Source organism: Alternaria incomplexa, assembly GCF_024043165.1.
Source record: "Alternaria incomplexa strain BMP 0042 chromosome Unknown scaffold_6, whole genome shotgun sequence".
Classification (NCBI taxonomy): domain Eukaryota; kingdom Fungi; phylum Ascomycota; class Dothideomycetes; order Pleosporales; family Pleosporaceae; genus Alternaria; species Alternaria incomplexa.
Window position 1 is genome coordinate 1,856,693 of NW_026249855.1, and position 20,194 is coordinate 1,876,886.

A 20,194-nucleotide genomic window follows, 5' to 3' on the forward strand; every position below is an offset into this window, starting at 1 on the left:
CCTACAACAGCCGCATCAATCGTACTGTAATCCCGGAGCCGGTTCGTTGCAGGATGTTCCCCAGCAAGACGAGAGACGGCCTACCCAAGCACGTGGGGGTCGAGACAGAGATGTGGCTTCTATCATCAGTCATGTATGCGAGAATCCTCTGGTATTAGTTGCTTGCGCATTAGTAGAACTCTTGAACCTGGGGGTCATTCATCCGGTGTGACTTGTCGATAGCATGCCTATGAAGGGCACTGAGCAATCCGAGAACGACCCAGGACTACTGTTATAATTCTTGAGTAATCAAGATATATGTTTGTGAATTGCTCCTCAAGTTCATACAGCATCCACTCACTTAGCCCGTCACGTCCCCTCACTTCATTACCTAGTTCTTCTATGTGCCCATCCATTGGCACTACTTGTCAATCAGTCTACTTCCATTCTTGCTTTCACTCACGATCATAACGAGTCCCGACAACGTTAGGCCTCACTACTCATCGCACACCCGATCGGCCACATCAATCCTTCACATCGACTTACCGGGTTTTCAGCAAAAGAGACGTGCCATATCCCATCTTCTCTCAAATCCTTCAAGATGGGTCAGCAACAGAGGCAGAAAGAGGGCCACCATACCGAACGACATGCAGTACTGACAGGCCTGGATGCAAAAATCGACGATCTCGACGTCGCGATCGCCAGTCTGATTGCAGAGCAACACACATTGAAGCGAGCTCGGCAGTATGTTCTGTCAACACACGCAAAGGCTTCACGTAGCTCAAATGACAACACTACTCCAGCAAATACATTTCCCAAATTACCCATGAGGCCTACATACCCTTCGCCTTCCTTCACAGCAAAGAAAGCGCCGTCACGTCTCCGCCAGGAAGTACTGATCCGCAACGCCATGGAGAGGGATAAGAGTTCTTCACCTCCAGGATCTGTTGGCTTGCTATCGAGCGACGAGTTCGAGGCTTCCTTTCCAAACCATAACGTGCTTCGCGGAAACAATGACGGCAACGTGAATGGCTGTTGCGGCGACATCGACGGCAAAGGTGATGTGAGGATGTCAATCGAAGGCATGTCATCTTCAGCAGCGGAGAAGCACTCTGCACTCTCTCCAACCACGACAGCGGATCCGGCCTCACGCAGCAACACCCCATCTTCAGCGAGTGATACGAACGCACTCAGGCCATCATCTCGCAATGGCCAAGGTGCTCATTGGCAGGCAAAGCGAATAAACAAACGCAAGTTGCAGGAGAACCCGGCCAAAGCCCGAGAAGTGCGGATGAGGAAATTGCAAGCAGCAAACTCAGCAGCCGCATGAGGACGACATGTGAGTCCATCAAACATAGGGGTTATGTGTCAACGGATAATGCTTAGGAGTTTAGACTGGAGTTCGGCGTTGTTGTTACGAAGGAAAAGTTCGGATATGATAGTTGTTGAGGATGATCATTTGTGGTGAACGATAACCAAAAGTGATATTTACTCCTCTTTCTGGTTCCTACATTTACCACGAAATTACAAACTTACCAAGTCATTCCCAACCCTTCCTTCATGATCCTCTATCCAATTTGTAGCAACAACCAATATTGGGAGTTCAGGAGAATTTATTTCAAACATTCGCAAATCCCCCAATTCGAGAACACCCAGCCACACACAACATTTATATCATACACATTTTCATGGGCTCATTGCTCCATTCATTAACATTCCAAACCAATTTATCAAGGAATACTGGCTATTCCCATCGTTATGTGATATGCTGAAGGGCTAGAGGGCTGAAGTTGGTGATGTGTAGAGGCTTGGGATATGGATTCGGACTCCGCAATGGTGGATGATGCGACACAATAACTTTAGTATTGCTTTGAAAGACTTGTCATGCAGGTTAACTATTGAAAAAGTATTGCGCTTTGGAGTCGCATAGGTGATCAATTGTCCTGGGTTTCGCGCTCGACGACTGGTGCATTCCGTCGCTGGCAACTTGGCGTCGGCTTTGGGGATGCATGGCAGCAGCAGCCGTGTCGCATGCGAAGCCGTTTCTGCAGGCGCCACCTCACTGTGCGCAAACACTGACGAGCCATGCAATAAATCATTCAATTACAGTAGACTCAGAAGCGCTCAACAGACGGTTCGTCATGATAGTTTAAAGTGTGACACGCAGCGCTCTGAGGTCTTGTGCCTTCCTCGTGGACACCGCCGCCCATGGGCGCCGGAAAGCGCGACGCGAAGCGACACGCATCTTCCTCTCCCGCCACACCGCGATTCCCCCAGCACCCAAGTAATCTAAGTTTTCTTCCTCAACCGACGAGCAAGCCCATCTTGTCAATGAAAAAAAGTAGTCAACCTGTCAGATTGCCATCAACGTCCTGCCTCCCAGCGCAACACGAAGTCGCAAACCAGTCAGCTGAAGATCATCGCCACGCACGCCGAAGCGTCCGTAAAAAAAGCCTCACTCCGGGACATCGAGGCTGATAGTCATCAACCAGGGTGGAGATTCTGTGGCTACTTAGAGTAACTCAGAAGAGGATGCATACTATTAGAAATGATTCTATGAAGTATGATCGACATGATGAGCAGAAGGAGGGACGGAGGGCGGTGGGTTTATATAGGCAGAGGAGGGAGGGCATGGGCCAGGGAGCACGTGATGGCTAGGCGGTGTTGGGGGAAGGTTTTTTCACAAGATCCACTGTGTAGGGCCGATGTTGGCCGGGAAAACCTATCGTGGGGGCTGGGAGTGAAATTTCTGAGCGTTGATGGGGTGTTTGTTCAGTGTGGGATCATAGCGTTCGGCCTGCGGTGTGCGTGCGGGCGAACTTTACCACTGTGACGCGTGTGAATGGTTGTTTGTGTTGGTTTTGCGGAGACTTGTACCACGGCGAAAATGGCGGTCGAATCAGGTTGGGTCAGGGGCGGTGGACAGCCGGCGGGTCGCGACTTTGAAGCGTTGCGCACGACGAGAACACGAAAAGAAGACGAGAACATCGCTGGATCAGGTCGCATCGACTTGCGGATAATGAGCACGATGGCGACGAGCAGAATTTTGTGTCTGGGTCGATGAGCTATCATTTGATCATTTCTCGTTGCGATGTGACCCCGGTGTTGGCCGCCCACTGCCAATCGCAAGTCCTTTACGCCTGCTCAAAAGGCTACTTTCAAACGCTTGAGCTACTCCATCACTACAATACTATGGAACAAACATCACTTGGACAGTGAACAGTGATCCGAAATGGTCGTTTTTTCCTGTTTATCGCATGTTATGTCTCCAGACCCTTGGTTGCAACTCTGCGACGTTCAGCCTCACCTATCCCTCGTCCCCGCTAGAGATTGCAGTGCACGCGGATTCTGCAGGAGTGATGCACCGCATTTGGTTCCAACCGTGCGACCGGTCAACCAGCAGTCTAAGCAAGAGATGCTCAGCCGACTCTTCCACTCATGCGCTTCCAAGACTTCCGGTCGACCTTAGGTGCCTCCTCTTCCTCCTCACTGTCTTCCACAACAAGCTTCGGCCCCACAGTCCTCCCATCAAACCGCTGGCGTCGCTCACTGACATGAACTTCCACCTCCCTCCCCCGCTTCCTATACCCCTTGACAAGCCACTCGCCAAACTTATACAGACAAGCCAAGCGCCCCTCCCCTCCCTGAAGATGATTCACACCTTCGAGATACACCCTTTTGACCCCGCTATGATCAAGCATCGGTCTGAATTGAAAGGCATCCACAAAATCTTCTAGATCGCGAGGGCTCTGGTATTGTGTATACGCTCTATCGACGAGCTGGATCCAGTGGAATGACATGGCAATGGTGTCGAGTTGTGTGCATTTAAGCATTAGGCTGATGTCGAGGTTCTCGTCGATGTCATGTTTGAATCGGATGATGTGCGCTTTGTACTTTACGTGGGGGAAGTTGATGCGCTTGATGGCTGCAAATCCCTGGGTGGTGGTGACACCATCGATGTTGACCACGGGGAACGTAGAAAGGAAGTCTGCGAACCAACGGGCGATCTTGAACGGCTTCTTGGAGTCGTACTTGAAGTCGAACCACTCGGTTGTTGAGAGCATGAAGAGGGTGACTTCGCTCAGGAGCTGCTTGTTCGTGAACGCGAGAGCAGGTAGCCAGGGCGCGACTTTCGCGGTCGTCAGCTCGTCGCCGGCATTTCGATCGCAGATGATGAGATCGTCTGGCCAGCGCCAGGTGCAACACGGATTGTTGTAATTGTCAACATGGAGATGCTTTGCTAGACTCGAGGTGTTGCGCGCATTCTCCAAGTAGGCCTCGAAGACGTCGCAACAAGGCTTGCGGTATCTGAGGTGGCCATGATTCGCCAGCGTTGAGTCATTGTGCGCTGTCTCTAGATCTAAGTAGGCTGCGAAGATCTTGAGACGTAACTCGGCGGGTAAAAGGAGGAACTTGGTGAATTTGGGCTCATGGACGAGTGTCGCTTCATGACTGGTGATTTTGGGAATAAGGTTGACCTCGGTCATTGTCGCGTTGTGACTGCTCTCGTGCTTTCGAGTTGTCGGTGACTGCCATGGTAGCATGGACGCCTTGATCTCCCCGCGCGGGCTGCCTGACGCCCTGCTTACATGGCACCTGGGCAGGATTCTACACGTCACGTGATGTCTTTCTCTTTGTAGACCTGGTGTCCAGGTGCATTCACTTCAGCGGCGGCGAGTTGACACACCTACCTAGGTAGGTAGGTACCCTGTTGCCTAGACCGAATGGTCAGTGCTCAGTCTTCTCCAACGTCATGTCTATCGCCATATCCACTTACTGCATTGTTCTCGCTCAACAAGTCGCTACTCTCAACTCGAGATTGACAATCCGATATGCCGAAGTGTATACATTACGAGGTAGAAGTATGTATTGGACTCAAACTTCTTCGTCAACTTTACTAATCTATGATGCTAGGACGCTGTTTCTTCCGAGTACATGCTCCTTGTCGCAAGAGCCACAGACCATGACGGTTGCGTGGACCAATCCGATGACCACTCACTTCTCGAGGCTTTCCAGGATCTTCTCGAGGGCGTTGGAAACACCATGGAATACGAGACCGAATCCGTTCTACACATCACACCGAACGATGCGCTGGGTGATTCGCTCGCCCAGCATAGTGAGAGCTCCAACCTATCTGTGGACCCATTCTACGAGGATCTCACGAAAGCTTTCCGCTATCTTTCTTCTGCAGGTCTTTGGTATCTACGTTACGAGCCATTTCTCCGCAGAACATTCGCAGATAGGGAGTTCACCAAGATCGCGAAGGCAAGCATGTCATACCTCAAAGACAATCGCGAATGTCGCTTTGAGCCGTTCGTTCCGTACCATCAACAGCACATACCCGAAACTCTGGTACAGCTTTACGAAAACATGGGGTATGGTTCGCTCGGCGACGCTGTCTTTCGCCACATGACGGGCTGGTATGATGTAATCAAGTGTGCAAGATTCTGTGCGCATACCTGGCAGCGGTGCTGTTTCTGCGGTCTTGTTCATAGCCGCCACGATTCCACCGACATTCTTGCTTCACGCGATGTCCCGACCGCGGTGACATACATGCACCAAACGACAAACGACCTAATACCCATCGACCAGTTGGCGTTCCAGGATCTCGCAAAAAGAGCGGAGCAGTACTTGGCTTTCACCAATGACTACGATATCTGGCCGGATGCAAAGGTAGCAGCTTTCCGGGAATTCTCTGGTCCTGTCGTTGAATGGCTGCACTACGAGAACGGCATTGAACGGATCGAGTGGACAGAATTCAAGGACATCGCTGCAGCAGTGACGGGATTCCTATCCTACGAGCCACCACCATACTTTCCCCACTTCTTACGATTGCCGGCTGAGATTCGAAAGATCGTTTACCACCACTATCTTTTCGGAAACGGCGCTGTATTTCTGGCCGATCTCACCAGCGATCATGTCTGGGCCTGTTGTGTCTGGGACTATCCGTCCAAGCTGACCGTTTGCAAACATAGCCGGAAGACTCTGATCCCATGCCCACAAGCTTACAGCGATGTCGCACGTTGGTACGCGGCTTTGAGTCTTACATGCGGACAGTTGCAGGGCGAGGTCGTTGTCTTCATGCTAGAGCGCACGCAGCAGATTGTTCTCGACTTCGGGAAAGGCGATGGTGACGGCGGCGCGTGGTTCTACAACATCCTGGCTGCAATTCCTGGTGGTGACGGCCTGCGGGCAGTGAAGCACCTAGCCTATCGTCTTGAGCATTGGTGCCCCGACTCTCAGTCTTCACTCATTCCAACAAGTCCTATGGCGGAGCTTGCAGTCGCTTGTACTTCCCTCCTAGAACTCCAGTGGACAATTAATATCCGAGAGCTCTTCTGCTTTGACTCTCCAACCGGCTTGGGCAGCCCACGATCTGTAGATGCGCTACTAGATAGGCTCGCACTCCGCCCCTTGATCAATTGTGAGCGCATGAGGCGGATTGTCATTCATGGCGTGTATGAAAGTCTTGAATGGCAGCGTATTCCAAGTGACTGGGACGTCCTTGTCGGCGTGGGGAAGTGGTTGATGAAGGGAATTTTGGTTCGACGATAGCGGCGCATTCAGGTGATTATACAGCCTTGCGATGGACGTGAATGGCCTAATAGAAGAGTCGTGGAGCTAGATGAAGCAGACGAGAAGGAAGTAAAAGATAGGTGTAAGGCGAAGAAAGCGAAGGCCTTGCTTGCACCAGTGCAGAGAGATCAGGGCCTAGACATTTTGTCAAGTCTCTTTGGCGACGAAGTACGAGAAGACATCACAAAGAGCAGCGTACAATAATATATGCAGAACGCTTGCATGATGCTCGTAACCGCCCCAGAATATGTGCCCAGGGCATAAACCTGCCTACATCAAGCTCGCAGCGTCCCTCTCCCACTCAAACTCATCTTCATTCTTCCAATAGTTAGTACCACTCTTCCTAAACCCCATTTTCTCCAACACTCTTCCACTTCTCGCATTGAGCTTCTCTGTCTCGGCGATGAACCTCTTTACACCCCTCTCAGCCGCCGCCCACTGCATGACTGCTTCCGCGGCCTCGCGAGCTACACCTTGACCCCAATAAGCCGGCGCAACACCGTAGAGCATTTCGACCATCTCTTCCCACGGTGGTAGTGAATCGTCAGAATCGTCGCGTGGAGGAAGAGAGGTTGTGGTTGCATCCCGTACGCCTGCATAGCCTAGCCATTCGATGGCGCCGAGTATTTGGCCTACGTTTTCCATCTCATCTCCATCGATGATCCGGACTTTCTCGCTCGTATCTTTTAAAGACCGACCCATATCATCGTTGACTTGCTCTTTCGGTCGCCAGCCAACTGCAAAAGTGCCCAATCCCCGCTTCTCCCAACACTGTGCAATGTCTCGTGTAGCGATGGAATTATGCATTTCTTCTTGCGTGCGCTTCAATACGGGAAATTTATCGCCGAATCCCATCTCGCAGAATGACGCATCTGCGAGGAGGTTCGCGAAAAGAGCGACATAAGCCGGTATCGAGATAGCCAATGGCGTAGGTACAATGATAAGTCGAGGTGTGACAAGGGCGAATCGCGAAAACGGCGTTGAGGACTGTTGGGAAGTCATCTTGAGGTCTACCGGGATTAATGAGATGCATGAACAGTCTTGCGGATACTTGTACATTTGGTAAGACGATAGAAGAGATGACTCGGAGGGTCTTCCGCCGCAAGAAGAAGCCACTAAGTGTAGTCTAGCCTAGCGCCATATGACTCAAAATGATGGAGAAGCACCGGATGTATATATATCATTTAATCTAGGCTGTCTTGTTCGCCTTCATTGGCTCGATTTGGAATGGCGAGAAATGCTTTCCGCGCATGCTGTCCCAGCTCTCAACCAACGCTTCACACCTCCGCCAGCTGTTGTCCACCACTTTCTCGTGCTCTTCAACAGTCCTTTGCACCCAGCCATCCCTCTCGTCTGCCACCATCACTACCTCGTCGCCTTTGCCGCTATATTTGTATTCTTTCCACGGTGTCTCTTCATTCGCGAATCGGTTCCAAGTTCGTGCGTGTTGGGTAGAAATATCCTTGAGTCTTTGCGACGGGTAGCGAAATTGGTACGTTTTGAACACGTAGTAGACGTCGACCCAGTGATGCGCTTGCTGCCAGAAGGGACTGGTAGCGAAAGGATTGCGAACGTCGAACACGTACCGATAGACCTTCTTGTTTGTGTGCTGGGTGAGATATTGTGCTAAGTGGTGAGTCGGCGCTACAACCATTAGCTATGCACACTGCACAATGCGGAAAGTCTCACCATCGAAAACGACGTCGCCTACCCAACGTGCACCTGCAGTTATGAACATGTTCTTGTCCATTCCCGGCGAGATGCCGTAAGCTTGCTCGACGAGGTCCGCGCTTTTCTCGCCTAGCTGCTTTGCGATGCCTTTGAGGAAAGCGTCCGGGCTGACAGCAGTAATTCCTGACATCAACGTCACGCCCTGTATGTCTGAGTAAGCTTCTCGATTTGGACGTAGGATTGAGAAGCATCAACTCACCTCAAAGCCAGTAGTACCCAGAATAATCTCGTTGACCCACTCGCATCTGCCAAGCAACTCGGGGATGCGGTCCCATGTCACGGAACCCGCTTCATCACCAAACCATTCAGAATCTTGGACCGAAAGCCACATATTACCAGCTGCTCGATGCTCGGCGGATTCTTCGACGATCTTTTGTACGTCCACCTGACGTAATTGCTGCAGACCTGCCTCGCCTTCTTCTTCAATCCCAACTCTTCTCAAAAAGCTTTTGTATGTCTCGCTTGCGCTTTCGGGTGATAGCGGTGCTGTCGTTGGCCCAATAATGCCAGACATGAGAATCGCTCTCTGGAACAGAGGACCCGAAGACGGAGGTTGGCGTAGCATGTGGGCGCAAATTGACATGGAGCCAGCGGACTCTCCAAACGCAGTAACCTTCTTCTTGTCCCCTCCAAAGCCCTCGATGAACTTTTGGATCCAGAGAAGCGCATTTCGTTGATCGTTTAGTGCGAGGTTTGCATTTCCAGCCTCCGGAGTATGTAGATAGCCAAGCGCCCCCAAACGATATTGTATGCTCGCGGAGATGATGGGTTGGCCATCGAGGATCGACTGCTCGACCATGAGAGATGTGTTGTGCTGCTCGTCAATCTTTCCGAGCACGAAGCCTCCCCCATGGATGTAGACCGATACAGGGAGTCTTGAAGAGGGTGACGGCTGCTTGAGGCACGAAAGCGGTACATTCACCTGAAGGATAGCACATTTCAACTCGTCCGTTGAGTGTGGAAACCTTTCGCCAGGGAAGTTACCGCGGCCAACCGCGTCAATGTTAAAGACTTGAGGGCACGCATAGCTGAGGGCATTAGCTTCTCTTCCGAGGGAAGCATCAGGGCAAGTTATACCCATGTTCCGTGAAGTCTTTCTTGCCCGCAAGCGTATCTGAGAGAACAGACTGCTTGAAGCGAGCGGGGATGGTGGCGTATGGCACGGCGCGAAACTGAACAACGTTGTCGGGCGTGACGATGCCTGTCATGGGCCCTAGGTCGGCATGGTGAAATGTGAACGTCTGCGGTGTCTGGTCCTTTGATGCCATTTCTTCGTGTGTAAATGCAATTTGCCGCGATGTTGTGAAACTGCGAAGACAGGCCCGATATATATAAGATACAGACGGTGCACGTAGACGACGTGGGGAAGAAAGTTCACGGTTCCTGAACGACCTTGTATCTACCGGGAAGTGGAGACCAGGCCCGTCGAACCGGTCGGACGCGTAAGAAACATCCGATCCGCTTACAGAAATGCTGATTGTTGACGCCTACCATGCTGCCTTGAGCTCTGTGATGGTAAGATCCAGGATGGGTGGTGTGTCTGACAACGGACAAAATGCGCATCTCTTACAGCTGTTGTAGCTGGGACGTGCGATACGTAAGGGTGCCGCTTGGTGTTGTGACTGGAAGTAAGCTTCAGCCTTTCGGACTCAAACTGGCCGCCGAAGGCGGCGGGGTTATTCATCGGCACATCAGCGCGCGAGACCGAGGATGAACGGTTGTAATAGAGCGCCGAGAAGCGAGCCAATCAAGTTGCTATGAAACTATGAGCTTCTCATCCCGCGACGGATCATGTTGTCTGTCGAAGGTGTCACGTTCGTGAGGTACCGGTGACGTGCACGACTGCAGACATAATGTGGGTGGTTTATGTTCCTCACGCTAAGTCGAATCAGAGTTCGGCTGCTACGCGTCTCGACGCGTCCCGAGGTTGCTGTCCGCGCGTCCTGGGTCTACGACTTTGATCACTAGATATGTCATTCAGTCAACAACTTTCATGCAAATCTTTATTGCTCTATTAACCCTTAACTAATTCTAGTATCAACAGGAGAAAGGGTATCGTTCCAGTACAAGCAGGCATCAGAACCCAGTTCTAGAACGCCGGGGAAAGGAAATGGTATTGTGGCGTGTCGCACCCCTCACATACCTCATTATGGAGACGCCGGAGATATGTACACGGAGACAGGAACATTGTTGCTGCCATCTTCCTTGCCAGAAGCAAGAAGAGCCTCGGCTTCATCAGCGAGATACGCCGGATTGCTCTCGAAGCGAGGATCAAGCCACACCGCATTAGCATCATTATCCTTGATCATCTTCTTGATGGTCTTTGGTTTCTTGTGGCCGCCAGCGTAGAAGATGACAGCGCGAATAGCACCAAAGATGGAAACGAGGCTGTAAAGCTGCTTGTACAAAGGATAGGTCATGGCGGCCCAGAACCGGGGCTGCAGATCGGGGCGGTGTCGCGCGTTGAAGTACTTAAAAGCGAGGATCGGAATTGTGGCAGCGAGCATAAGTGGGAGGCCAAGGCGCCAGAAGTTTGGATCACCGCCCATGGTGACGAAGACGGGAACGCGCACCCAATCCACGATGATGGTGGCGATGGAGTAAAGGTGGATAAACTTTTGCGTAAAGATGCCCCATGGTGTTGTCTGTCCATTGAGAGAAAGCAGCATACGGTCCGCAAAAGCGATGAGACGTCCATGCCGACCCATCTCCCACGAGCGATAACGTTGGTTCCACCAATTGAGACCTGGCCCAAGGACGGTAGTGGGTACTTCGGTCTCGAGCACGCACGTTGCGTCAAATGCGATGCGCTTCTTCATCTTCTGCATGGACAGACCGGTGTTGACGTCTTCGGCGATAAAATCGATGGAATGGTAGTTGCTAATGAGATCGATGAGGGTTTCTCTTTCGCAGAACCAGCCCGCACCATGAGGGTACAATACTCCACAGATGGATGACTCGGCGAGCTTGGTGAGGCCACTCATCTTGTACTCGCAGTCTTGCCATGCTACGAGGCAAAGTGGTACGTCGCCATTGGCGTCAACGGCCTTTAGGGGAAATGCGCAGCCCTTCGTAACATCGTCCATCATGTCGATGGGTGGACGGAAGGTTGCTGGGATGGAGACATCGTCGTCGACCGTCATGATCCAGTCGTAGTCCTTCGCCGCCATAGCACCCACGAGTTGTGCGGCGTTCTTACTACCAATAGGCGACCAGATGTAGTTGATGTTTGGATGCTCACTTCGGATGAAGTTGCGGAACTCGGGAGAGACCGGATGTCTCGTGCGGCCATTGTCGACGACGAAGATGTCTTGCGGTCGGAAGTGAACAAACGCACTCTTGAGAACCTTGCTCGTGGCTTCGTGGTCGCTGTTGTGGCATGGAATGACGAGTGCAGTGCGGTGCGCTGGCGTAGCTTCGACAATGCAAATAGCCTTTTCTACGTCGAGTTCGACATCCGGAGCAGCCCTTTCGACAGGCGGACCGACCGCGGGGTGGAGAGGAGGCACGCGAGCGACCAGTAAGATGATTGTGATCATGATCGGCTCGAGGCCGATGACGATGATGAGGACCGGTAGCATGTTGCTTCGCGTAATCGCCATGGACTTCCTGATCCAGCCAAAGTAGTGATCCGAGATCGCAACCCCAACGGCAAGTGCTGCCACCACGAAGAGGATAATGTATTTCTTCCAGGTGAAAGGCCAAAACACCTCGCGAATATCGATCATCTGCCACACCGTTCTTGGATGAACATGGCTGAAGATCCTTTCTTTGACGGTTGTAAAGGCACAAAAGAACACGTTTCGTCGGTCTCGCTTGGGTACACCCTGACGAAGGGGAAGCGAATCGCTAGTGGATTGAGGAAGGCTCGTTGTAGAAGATGCAGGAGTTCCATATGGATATGGGGGAGGTTGGTCATCCCAGCTGTTGACCGATCTCGAGGAACGATAGGAGAAGAAAGCAGGCCGAGGTTGTGGCAAATCATGGTGGTTAGGCTTTGTCGTTACTTCTACCACAGGATGACTTTCTGGAGATGTAGTCGGGATAGGTAGTATCTCGTCTACATCGATGAACGGGTTGACAGGCATCGCACCAATTTTTAGAGAAGATAAAGATGGGCAAGACTCGGTCGCGAACCGATTGGAAGAAGGGCAATAACTAACGAATGAATTGAAAGGTCGACGTTGACGTTGGGTACACAAGAAGATACAGCATGGCTCTCGCACTGTTTTGAAGACATCTTTCACGTCGATCTAGAACGAATTGTGAGAATATCGATTTTGCATTCGCCATTCTGACAACTCAACAACACGCACTGCTACAACTTCAGCTTTGCGCCACAATATCGTTCTGGAGCACCGCAGTCCCAGGAACTATTCTAGTTCAGTATGCAAATGCTTACCCTGATGTTCTGGCACGTTGCCAGGCACCAGAATCTTGGCTTGTGAATGGCGCTAAGTTGTTGCATATGTCGCTTCGGCCCGCCATGAACGCCTCCATCGAGTTAGCCTGAAACAACGGATCATGGAAAAGAACGGTATGGATTGGACGGGACCTACATACCTTGTAAGCTATGTCCACATCTGGAAGTAATGGTACGGAAAGGGCGAGGTCTGGCCACCTACGAGTAGACGTACGCATTGCAGGTGGCTAAAGTGGCGATGTCTCTTTCATCCTCTTCGGGACGCCCGACCAACCGGCTCACGAAAACCCATGTCCCCGCCAATGCTGGCGTCACGCATCTCCACGCTGCAGTACTGGGTGCTAATTGAGCACAGGGCTGGCCAGACATTGCTTCTGGACGTTGATGTTGCGTAACGACAACCTCCACGTTGTCAACATGTACGCATGGTACTTTCCCACCCCAGGAGTGCCGCCTAGATCGCACCAAACATGCTTCGTTCCCAGAAACGTGACGCCTCCATGTCGTGGCGAGGTAGATCAAACAAATAATTGTGGCTGACACATTTCTAGAACACCAGGGTAGACGGGCCGTTGTACAGCACACTGCCTGTCGGAATGGCCGTCGGAGAAAGAGAATGTCAGCAGTCAAATATTGACAGCGCACGTAGTCAGCTTGGAGCGAAGGCGCTCAAGCTATCGATTTGAAGAGGCTTTTGGCGGAGAGGATGCTCTCGAGCTGAGGGTATTCGATGCTGGATATCGGAGTCTAGATCTGAAAGTGCAGCTCAGAGAGCCATTGATGATGATGAGCGAATTGGGGACTTGGTGGAGGTACAGACGACGCAAATTATATAAAGCATGAAGAGACTACAGTGGAAGACGATACCACACTCGCTATCGAACAATATGTCTTACTTCGGAGTGCACTCAAGCTCCTCTTCTGCAGCTGCATCCCCTTCCTCACCTACTTCAACTATCCCCTCAGGATACAGTACCCCTGCTTCTGATATCGACGAGCTCCAGTCTTACGACTCGGGGATATATAACGCTCGCCGATCACAGAGCGTGCTCGTGGTCGGAGGACTAGGCTATATCGGTAGCCATACGTCACTCGAACTCCTCAGAGCTGGTTATAATGTTGTGATTGTCGACAATCTGGACAACTCGTACCTAACGACACTGGACCGCATCAAGGTATTGCGAGATGATCATTACCGCAATGCCTTATTGAGACCGTCAGTTGCGTTCCACGAAGCCGACTACCGAGACAACCGTACCATGTCTGTCATTATGGAACGGTATAGCGCTAGGTCAGGCTCCGCCATCGAAGGCGTCATTCACTTCGCCGCACACAAAGCCGTTTCCGAAAGCATTCAGCAGCCGTTGCGGTACTACGCCAACAACGTAGCAGGCATGGTCACCTTCTGCTCGCTATTGGAGAGCCTGAACATCAAGAAGCTCATCTTTTCGTCATCCGCTGCCGTTTATGGCGAGGTCACAACCGAAACTGGGCTGCGAATAAGCGAAAATCACTGCCTGCACGAAACCCGCGAATGGATCGACGTGGCAGGTGACAAGCGAGTTACCCAGGGCGGCTGCACGGCGATCTCAAATCCATATGGCCGCTCCAAGTGGATGTGCGAGGCTATTCTGAACGACCTGGCCATCTCGGACCCAGAGTGGTCTGTGGTGGCTTTGCGCTACTTCAACCCCATAGGTTGCGATGCTTCTGGCAAACTAGGAGAGGACCCTAGGACAGCACCCAGCAACCTCATGCCGAGCTTGCTGCGAGTCATGAATGGCCAAACACCGCATCTGAAGATCTTCGGCACCGATTGGGATACTAGGGACGGCACGGCAATGCGCGACTTCATCCACGTCAGCGATCTAGCTCTGGGTCATGTTGCTGCCCTCAAAGCTGTCGGTGAGGCACGGGTGGGACCCGGCTTCCACGCGTACAATCTAGGCACTGGCGATGGCAATTCTGTCAAGGAGATTGTGTCAGCAATGCAAGCCTGTTCAGGGAAGGTCATAGAGACGCAGGAGGTTGGACGTCGCGCGGGTGACGTAGGCGTTGTTGTGGCGGACCCCACGAGGGCAGCTGCAGAGCTCGACTGGAGGACAGCAAAGTCGATCGATGATTGTTGCCAGGATCTCTGCCGCTTTCTCAATATTGCTAGTTCCGCGGGGAGTAGCTGAATTTGTATCTGATTTCTTTTTTCTTCTGGACAATGGGAGTGGGCAGGAGAAAAGCGGGTTCTATTTTCGGGTACGGTACCGGGTGCCAAGACAGCTTGTGCCCGCAAGTGTAATTTGATTTGTTGAAACATAAGTAGGCGCCACGACTAAGCCACCAAAATCTGCACGCCTCATTCGTGCCATGTTATCTTGTTATGCACTGGTACCAAAAAACAACGCTGCCCTGCAATACCGCACGCTGACATCGAAGCTCCTTTGAGGGAACGTCGGGAGTCGAATTTGAGAAACTGAACGCCTTTACTACCAATGCCTCGCTCCCACGCCTATGCAGGTGACATTCACACTTCAAGGTTACGAAAAGGAGACCTCTGCACGTATGTAGTATAAGCTGGTCCGACTACTACGTCGCGACGACTGCAGATCTCATCTGCTGTGATCCCAAGCGCTTACCTTTGATGTTTATCATGTTTTACAGCTCAGTTCTTTTCTTGGTCTTCGCTACATCTCCTTTCTTCGCCCAGGCCGCTGCGCAATGTAATCGGTTCTCCACCAATGGTTCGACAGCGGCAACATACGACTTCCATCGTTTTTACGACTTCAGGCAACTTCACGAAATTGCCAATGTTGATGCGGCGTCCGCTTCATCCTACGGAGAGGGTCACTCGATCACCGAATCAGCCAGTGGCCAGTCCAAGATTATCCAAGCTGCTCCTTGGGTCTCGGGTTGGAATGCGCGAGACTGGTACAGACCGTCGCCAAGGGAGGATACGGTGGATATGTACTATAAACCATCTCGTGTGTCAATAAGTAAGCTGGAATCTCTCTCTTTTTGCTTCTACCGATCTCTAACCACTCATAGGCAAAAACAGCGACGTGTCGCAAGAACACTCTACCTATCTTACCTTACACACGAAAAGACTCTCGGATGGAAGTCAGGTGGCCGCTGAACTAGACTTCGCGGAATTCAATGTCACATACGCCTCTATCCGCATGTCCGCACGCATCAATGGAGCCAGCGGCGCAGTTGCGGCTTTCTTCACGTACCACGACGACACCAATGAGTCCGACATAGAGATACCGACTGGGGTCAAGGCTGACGAAGTGCACTACTCCAATCAGCCCACCGCCGATCCCGACACTGATGTACCCATCGACGGTGCAACCTTCAACGTGTCAATGGAGGCTCACAAGCCGACTTCTGACTGGAACAACTACAGGCTGGACTGGGTACCCGGGAAAAGCGCGTGGTACATGAACGGTGCGCAATCGGCTGACACGGAAGTCAACGTACCGGATGCAGAGAGCATGATCATCTTGAGCCTTTGGAGTAACGGAGGCACCTTCTCAGGACGTATGGGGACCGGGCAAGAGGCCTGGTTCGATATCCAATGGGTGGAGTTGCTCTTTAATACGAGTGCTAGCACTAGCACCGATCCCGATGGGACAGTATGCTCGGTAGAGTCATCGCCAGGCTCACCGGTACCCAATGCCTCGCGCGGACTTCAAGATCTGGTTGCTGGGCGTATTTGGTGGGCTATTGGTCTGGCGTCAGCTGTTAGCTTTCTGGTATTCGTATAATAATACGAAGTATATGTAGAAGTATGCACGTGTGGGGTACATCACATTGTGTGGGTCAAACGCGGTAGGATGTCGACCATGATACGTTGGTTGCTGCGATCGACGTTTCTGGATTCGTGCCGTACCGTCTGGACATGGATTATAGGTGCGGAAGCGGTAGTATCGACGACATCAGGCACCCGACAGAGGGCTCGTTGATGTTTCCCATGAGAGCAGTTGGGAGGGTATTTTCTCTCAAGCCTGGCGTCATACAGCGTTCGGAGTGGCTCGCCGTGGATTTCATACTCCCGGAGTTCATCACGCGCACGACACTTTGATCCATGCCGCCTTCCAGGACTACGCATTGCTTGCGGGGAAACTGCGGAGGGCCGTCTAGGGAAGTCGTTATGCACGAAGCGGCAGTCATGTGAAACGGAAAGCACATCCCGAATTCATCTGTTCAGACGCCGCAGTCCTACCTTCCGCCCCTACCAAATTTCTTTTGACTCTTATCCATAACACTCAGTTATAGCTCCCTCAAGCACAGCATCCGAGACACCACCCACTATGCGCGTTCCCAATACTACCATGATGCTCAGCATACTCATACTACCGGATCTTTGTATCTACGATGCCGCCGCCCTGCCAACTGAAGCTTCCGACAATTTGTGGAAGCATATGAGCGTACGTCGCTTCCGCCCGCATTGCAAGGGTCAGGTACTGACAGATTTTCCTCTAGATCCAAGTCTGTAACGTGGCCAACTTCAAAGGAGCCTGCCGTTACTTCGACGTTATGGTGGACGAGTGTCGCGACATCAGCAGGGAGTAGTACGTATAGATTATGTTGACTTCATATATGAAGCTTGTGCTAACACATGCACCTCAGCTCCAGAGAGATAAGCTCAGTTCGCGCCGTGACCCACATGGGCTGCTGTCAACTGTATCGGTATGCTCATTCCTTGCTACCTTCTCTATGGTCTAGCCACACGCTCACAAAGGCTAATTGTAGAACTCCGCACTGCGAGGCTCTCTCCGGCGATACCGACATGGCCGTACGCTGGGGCGAAGGCGGTAAATCGACACTTTCAGGTTGGACGAAGCGGGATATCAAGAGCATGAAGTGCTTCATCCTGGGCCGGCCGACCGAGATGATCGACTACTACTGAGTAAGAGTTGCGGGAAAGAATAAGGGTATATGGGCTGGTATACAATGCGCTCAATCTAGACATGGCCTCAAGACTGGGACAGTCGGTAGGTAGGGAGAAGCTTCAAAAAAGCTATGTGTTTAGACATGAGTACAGAGACCCGGAATATGTTTGACATCGAGAGCGGACAATGATACAATGGTAGTATATTAGAGTCTACATAAGCGAGACAATCCGAATGTGCTTCGATATGTCCCGCATGAAACAGCAGCGAATCGTACAGGTAGTGTACATGATGTCATAGCAGAGGCCAGGATATCGGTAGAAAGAAGAGGGCCGAGCGGTCAAACTCGGGTGGGGTACATAATGTCGTGACGTCGTAGCGTGAGGGTATCGTGAGAAGAAGAGGGTGAGGTACTGGCCAAGCGCATGTACGAGGTAAAGATGAGAGAGAAAACAAGAAGTGTGGATGACGCCAACAGCCAACGCCGGGCTCGAAGGCTTATCGAAAGAAGAGGAAGTGAGGTCGAGAGGGGACGTATTGTCGATGACAGCCCCTCGCATTAGAGTAGCTTGAAGTCCTTTTCTTCGCAATGGACCTCAAAAGCCTCGCCGTCCATCTTACCGTAGATGTAAGCCTCGCCAACGAATAGGTGCTCAAGATGCTCACTAGAGCCATTTTGAGTTGGTCGGAGGATAACGGGGACGCTGCAGCCATATAAGATAGCAATTACATCTCCCTTCTCGGTCCTAGATGGTCCAAAGCCAACGAGTTCTTCATGCTCGAAGTCGCAAGTGTTGGTGGTGGCATTACAAATGGTGTCGCCTCTGAGGAAGGATCGGTTCCAGGTAACAGCTCGGATGCGACGAAGGTAGTCGTACACGATGTTATTGGGGCCGCCTTGAAGGTTCCCCCGTAGAATGGTGTTAATGTTGATGTGTCCACTATTCGTCTGATAGGTAAGACAATGTTGACATGCGTTCTTGTACCAATGAGGGGGTGGGTTGCCCTGTGGGTCGCGGTCTGCCACGAGAGTTTGCCATAACTTGTCTGGAACCTCAGTGATTTCTATCGCGTCCTTGTCGAATACCCATCCTAGACCCTCCAAGCAATCTTTGGTAATCACACCATCGGGAAACGGGTCAGTGCGGAACGAAACTGTCCCTATCATGACACCTCTCACGGATATAGACATATCGTGTATGACCAGGGAAGGTGGGGCCGAGGCACGATGGACAGGACTCCGGGGGAACTTGACACGGGCTTGCTTGCCCTGCCTACCGCAAGCGTTGTAGTTGTTACTACCGGGTAACCCGACAAAGCTGTCGCCAGCCTTTCGACCGCGAAACAGATCTTCGCCCTTTCCCCACGGAGAGTCTTCCACAAAAAGGATCCAGGAAGGTAGTTGGACTAGCCGAGGGGTTGTTGGAGTTCGGGTCCGGCGTTCCTTCAATGCCCAGTGGCGACAGATTATGTCGATGGATCCCGAGGTATCGACAACCCATTTAACAAAGTCGCGATATATCTCAAAGAGATCGTTGCTATAGTTTGGAAGAGGCGGGGACCAATGCTGCGCTGCGGTATGCGGGCCATATGTAGTCACCTCTTTGGATATACCTCTCAAGGCATTGATTGTATCGCGTGGATCGGAAGTGTCGAAGCCGGACAGAGAGCATACCAAGCTTTCCAATCCTTTGGTAGATTCCAGGATGCCGTTGGGTCCCTTGCGAAACAACGAGGATGTCATGTCCACTAACAGCTTGGCGCCTAAGTGCTCGATTTCCAGGGTTGAGTCATCGTCCAGGTTACTGCGCTTGACCTGAGAGAACTTGTAATACGTCAGGAGCCGGCCCTTCAGGGCATCAAAGTTTCGGTGGAAGATAGCGATGGCGGTTTGAAAGTCACTCCAGTGCTGCACATGCTTGCCATAGTGAACTGAAGCGGATTGTGCAACTGCCAGCTCTTGTATGACCCAGCGCCTCGAGAACCTATGGGAGATGAGCAGAGAAAAGACTATGTTGAGCTATGATGCACTTACCAGTTACACTTGAGAAGTTCGTACAGGCTTGCCCAATCTCTGAGATAAGCATCGTTACCGAGAAGAGCTAAGTGATTCTCTGGATCAATGATCTTAGGGATAAAAGCCATAGCCCTGTCGGAGACGGGATCATCGAGATTGTCAGAGCCAAGCCATACGTTCACGCTGTAGGCTTTACGGTAGATTTGCGCCATCTTTAGCACTTGCTCTTCCTTTTCTTTGGTGTTATGTTGATTGATGCATAATGCATCCACCCAAAGCGTGATAGTCTCGTTCTCTAGTCGCAAATGTCTGAGAGCTTCGTAAAGATTTGGTTGGATCATAACTATCTTGTCTCGCACAGCCGTTGTGGGTACTTCAGTCGATTTTCTGATGGACTGAACATGAGGCGAGGCTAAGTTTTCCTGGATGATAATGGTACTGTCGTCTGCACTATTGCCCCAGTTGTAGGAAAGGGCCGAGTACGGGTAATCTTCGCTTCCGAGGTGATCATCGTTAACGACCAGTAACGAAGCGATGATTTGCTCATCGAAGGTGCCCGGCTTAACAAGTAGGAGACGAACT

The 20,194-nt window shown here is 51.6% G+C and overlaps 6 protein-coding genes across 6 annotated transcripts; 2 read left to right on the plus strand and 4 right to left on the minus strand.

Moving 5' to 3' along the window:
• Positions 1–580: 580 nt before the first annotated feature.
• J4E90_005175 (uncharacterized protein) lies at positions 581–1,309 on the plus strand (the record flags this gene model as incomplete). The annotated part of the gene is made up of 2 exons (XM_051434731.1): positions 581–584; positions 642–1,309. The coding sequence occupies 2 exons, from the start codon at positions 581–583 to the stop codon at positions 1,307–1,309; spliced, it is 672 nt and encodes a 223-aa protein (XP_051291987.1).
• Positions 1,310–3,398: 2,089 nt separating this feature from the next.
• J4E90_005176 (uncharacterized protein) lies at positions 3,399–4,466 on the minus strand (the record flags this gene model as incomplete). The annotated part of the gene is made up of 1 exon (XM_051434732.1): positions 3,399–4,466. The coding sequence occupies one exon, from the start codon at positions 4,464–4,466 to the stop codon at positions 3,399–3,401; it is 1,068 nt and encodes a 355-aa protein (XP_051291988.1).
• A 2,359-nt stretch (positions 4,467–6,825) lies between these two features.
• J4E90_005177 (uncharacterized protein) lies at positions 6,826–7,257 on the minus strand (the record flags this gene model as incomplete). Its single annotated transcript, XM_051434733.1, is given in 2 exon segments — positions 6,826–7,238; positions 7,254–7,257. 2 exon segments carry the CDS (start codon positions 7,255–7,257, stop codon positions 6,826–6,828), a joined length of 417 nt encoding a protein of 138 aa, XP_051291989.1.
• A 3,176-nt stretch (positions 7,258–10,433) lies between these two features.
• On the minus strand, positions 10,434–11,867 carry J4E90_005178 (uncharacterized protein; the record flags this gene model as incomplete). The annotated part of the gene is made up of 2 exons (XM_051434734.1): positions 10,434–11,831; positions 11,859–11,867. The coding sequence occupies 2 exons, from the start codon at positions 11,865–11,867 to the stop codon at positions 10,434–10,436; spliced, it is 1,407 nt and encodes a 468-aa protein (XP_051291990.1).
• A 1,729-nt stretch (positions 11,868–13,596) lies between these two features.
• Positions 13,597–16,467, plus strand: J4E90_005179 (uncharacterized protein; the record flags this gene model as incomplete). The annotated part of the gene is made up of 2 exons (XM_051434735.1): positions 13,597–14,833; positions 15,749–16,467. The coding sequence occupies 2 exons, from the start codon at positions 13,597–13,599 to the stop codon at positions 16,465–16,467; spliced, it is 1,956 nt and encodes a 651-aa protein (XP_051291991.1).
• Positions 16,468–18,154: 1,687 nt separating this feature from the next.
• J4E90_005180 (uncharacterized protein) lies at positions 18,155–19,763 on the minus strand (the record flags this gene model as incomplete). Its single annotated transcript, XM_051434736.1, has 2 exons — positions 18,155–19,580; positions 19,756–19,763. 2 exons carry the CDS (start codon positions 19,761–19,763, stop codon positions 18,155–18,157), a joined length of 1,434 nt encoding a protein of 477 aa, XP_051291992.1.
• Positions 19,764–20,194: the final 431 nt, after the last annotated feature.